This window comes from Sesamum indicum, unplaced genomic scaffold (genome assembly GCF_000512975.1).
Source record: "Sesamum indicum cultivar Zhongzhi No. 13 unplaced genomic scaffold, S_indicum_v1.0 scaffold00979, whole genome shotgun sequence".
Lineage (NCBI taxonomy): Eukaryota > Viridiplantae > Streptophyta > Magnoliopsida > Lamiales > Pedaliaceae > Sesamum > Sesamum indicum.
Genome location: NW_011628728.1, coordinates 1 through 2,285, shown reverse-complemented (window position 1 = coordinate 2,285; position 2,285 = coordinate 1). Strand labels below are relative to the sequence as shown.

Here is a 2,285-nt window from a genome sequence, read left to right as displayed (position 1 = left end):
TTTGTCCGGGCTGACACAAGGAATGTACATAACTTGATTTGTTATCCCACAATATGGACTTTCAACGATGGTATGGAAGGAGCTACGAACGATGTTAGGAAAACAGAGGAAATCAGGGTTCAGCTTTCATATGGCCTGGTGGTAGAGAACCTGGGAAAACAGTGAGGAAACTGCACTCAGCTTAAGAACTTCTGAGAGCAAATAAAGTTGGATGAGACGGTATCTGATATACCACTTAAATCTTGGGTATTTAGAGGAGCAGATGAGTTGAATCCCATGTGAACGACATTGTGAAGTTCATCTTCCCATACATTGGGTCCCTGCATATGATTCGCGGCAAATAGAGTCAAGAATTTTATACCATATATCTGATAGAAAGAATACTATAAATTGATGAAACTTACTTGAGATGTAGGTTCTTTGAACCCTCCACTGATAGCAGGGGATTGGAGACTTATAGGCCTTCGTAGAGTTTCAGAAGAGTTGCTGAGAAGACCTGCCTGGATCAGTCCTGGAAAAGCAAGTGAAGATGACATACCAGCTCTAGATTGTAGGATCTGTGGTCATTTAGTTAATTATATTAAAAAAACACGGAATTGGAATTATATTATTGGTTGATAATCATGTTGATCGTGAAGGGTGAGGCATATTCTTACATCTTTAGCTAGAAATCCTTCGATATTGAAGTCCAGCCGAGGATTCACTGTTGCGAGCTTCATTGACAGGAACTGAAACAGAGTAGAAATGCACTTATATTAACGATCTTTTAACTTGAATGGAAGCAGAAAAAGGATCAGAATTGTAGGCTAAAAAATAGAATAAATGACTAAACTGTATATCAACGAATTCAAGAGACCCTTGCACTCATGAAAATCACATATAACAGAATGCCCTCCTGGAAAATTAGTACTACTTCCTTTCTTATGTGATAAATCCTGACAGAAGGTCTCACCATTGAAGAACGACGTAATATGCAAAAAAACTCATCCAGGTAGCATGAAAGTTGAATAACAACAGAAGAACTGGGAGTACTTATCAATACCTCAACTTGCCGCTGTAGTGATTGCACATAATTGATGATTTCATCAAGCATAACAGCTTTTCCAGTGACCTGATGAGAAAAAGATATCTGGGGTCAATTACACCTTGCCGTCCTAGCTAATAAGGACCCTAAATTAACACTACATACCTTGCTGCAACCAGGCACAAGATCCTGAAGGAATTTCATCCTTTCACTAATCTTCTCCCTTCTCACCTACATTATCAATGAATAATTCAAATTCAAGAAATGAATTGACGCTCAATGCGCTATATTTTGACAACATTAAGAATGATCTTCCTGGGAAGAAACGTTCACAAGATCCTTACCCTTTCAGCAAGACTATGGCTGTTTGTCGCCTGACCTCTTCGTGCTCTAACGTGTATGTATTCTTCCTTGGGTGGATCTGAGCCTTGAGAACTCTGCTTACCATGCTTGCCACCAGGCTTACTGATTGAAGTTGGGTTTCGATCACCCTTTTCTTTAGTTTCCGCCATTCCTTTCGCCATATCAATAGATGGCCGTGGGGCTTCATTATTTTCATCATGTTCAGTATCCTGGAACGGCAAGACAATTGAGTCAATTACGAAAGAATGACTATGTTTTTGTACTATGGAAGTAACTAACACTAAATAAAATTATCGGGATCCGTCAAATTGACAGATGATTGAACAATGTCGAACCTGTCCGACTCTCTTCCTCCTCTTAGAGCCGAGCCCTTTACCAGAAGACTCCACAGCTGGCCCATTCAACTCCTCTTGGCCACCACGGCCACTAAATTCCGCCTCATCTGACTCATTACCTGACACACCAACTCCATGTTTTGCTTCATCATGAGAGCGCAACAAACTTTCACTTTTCTTCTCATTCTTGGACGGGCTCCCTTCATTTCCAGGCTTCCTCCCAGGTAGTGAAGCCTCTTTGCTAACTTCGGTCACGTCCGTTTCATGTCCTTGGCTCTGCATTCCAGGCAGCGGTCTCAATCCATTTCCTCCAAAAACCTCATCCGGCCCTTGCATCGGTCCCAAGCCCCGTGAATAAGGATTTATCGGGCCAGGCGCACTAAAAGGATTCATCACTCCACCAAAATTCCCTCCACTGAAGCATGAAAACCTTGCTGCTCTTTCAATGAAAGCCAAATCAGCTGGAAAGTGAGGTAAGTTCTGAGGAAGCAACCCAGGGACAGTTGGTAGAAACATACCCCCTCTCAACATTGAATTTGATGTCCAACCCATGTCAGCTCTAA

At 41.8% G+C, this 2,285-nt stretch overlaps 1 protein-coding gene across 2 annotated transcripts; it reads right to left on the bottom strand.

Moving 5' to 3' along the window:
• Positions 1–6: 6 nt before the first annotated feature.
• On the bottom strand, positions 7–2,278 carry LOC105180353 (transcription factor bHLH49-like). Of its 2 annotated transcripts, XM_011104011.2 has the most exons (8): positions 1,723–2,278; positions 1,369–1,596; positions 1,190–1,255; positions 1,043–1,111; positions 657–728; positions 405–557; positions 233–320; positions 7–150 (listed from the first exon to the last, which is right to left on the bottom strand). In XM_011104011.2, the coding sequence occupies exons 1-8, from the start codon at positions 2,272–2,274 to the stop codon at positions 113–115; spliced, it is 1,266 nt and encodes a 421-aa protein (XP_011102313.1). In that variant the 5' UTR covers positions 2,275–2,278; the 3' UTR covers positions 7–112. The 2 variants fall into 2 exon arrangements, with proteins under 2 accessions (XP_011102313.1, XP_020547323.1); XM_020691664.1 differs by having other exon boundaries at positions 8–320.
• Positions 2,279–2,285: the final 7 nt, after the last annotated feature.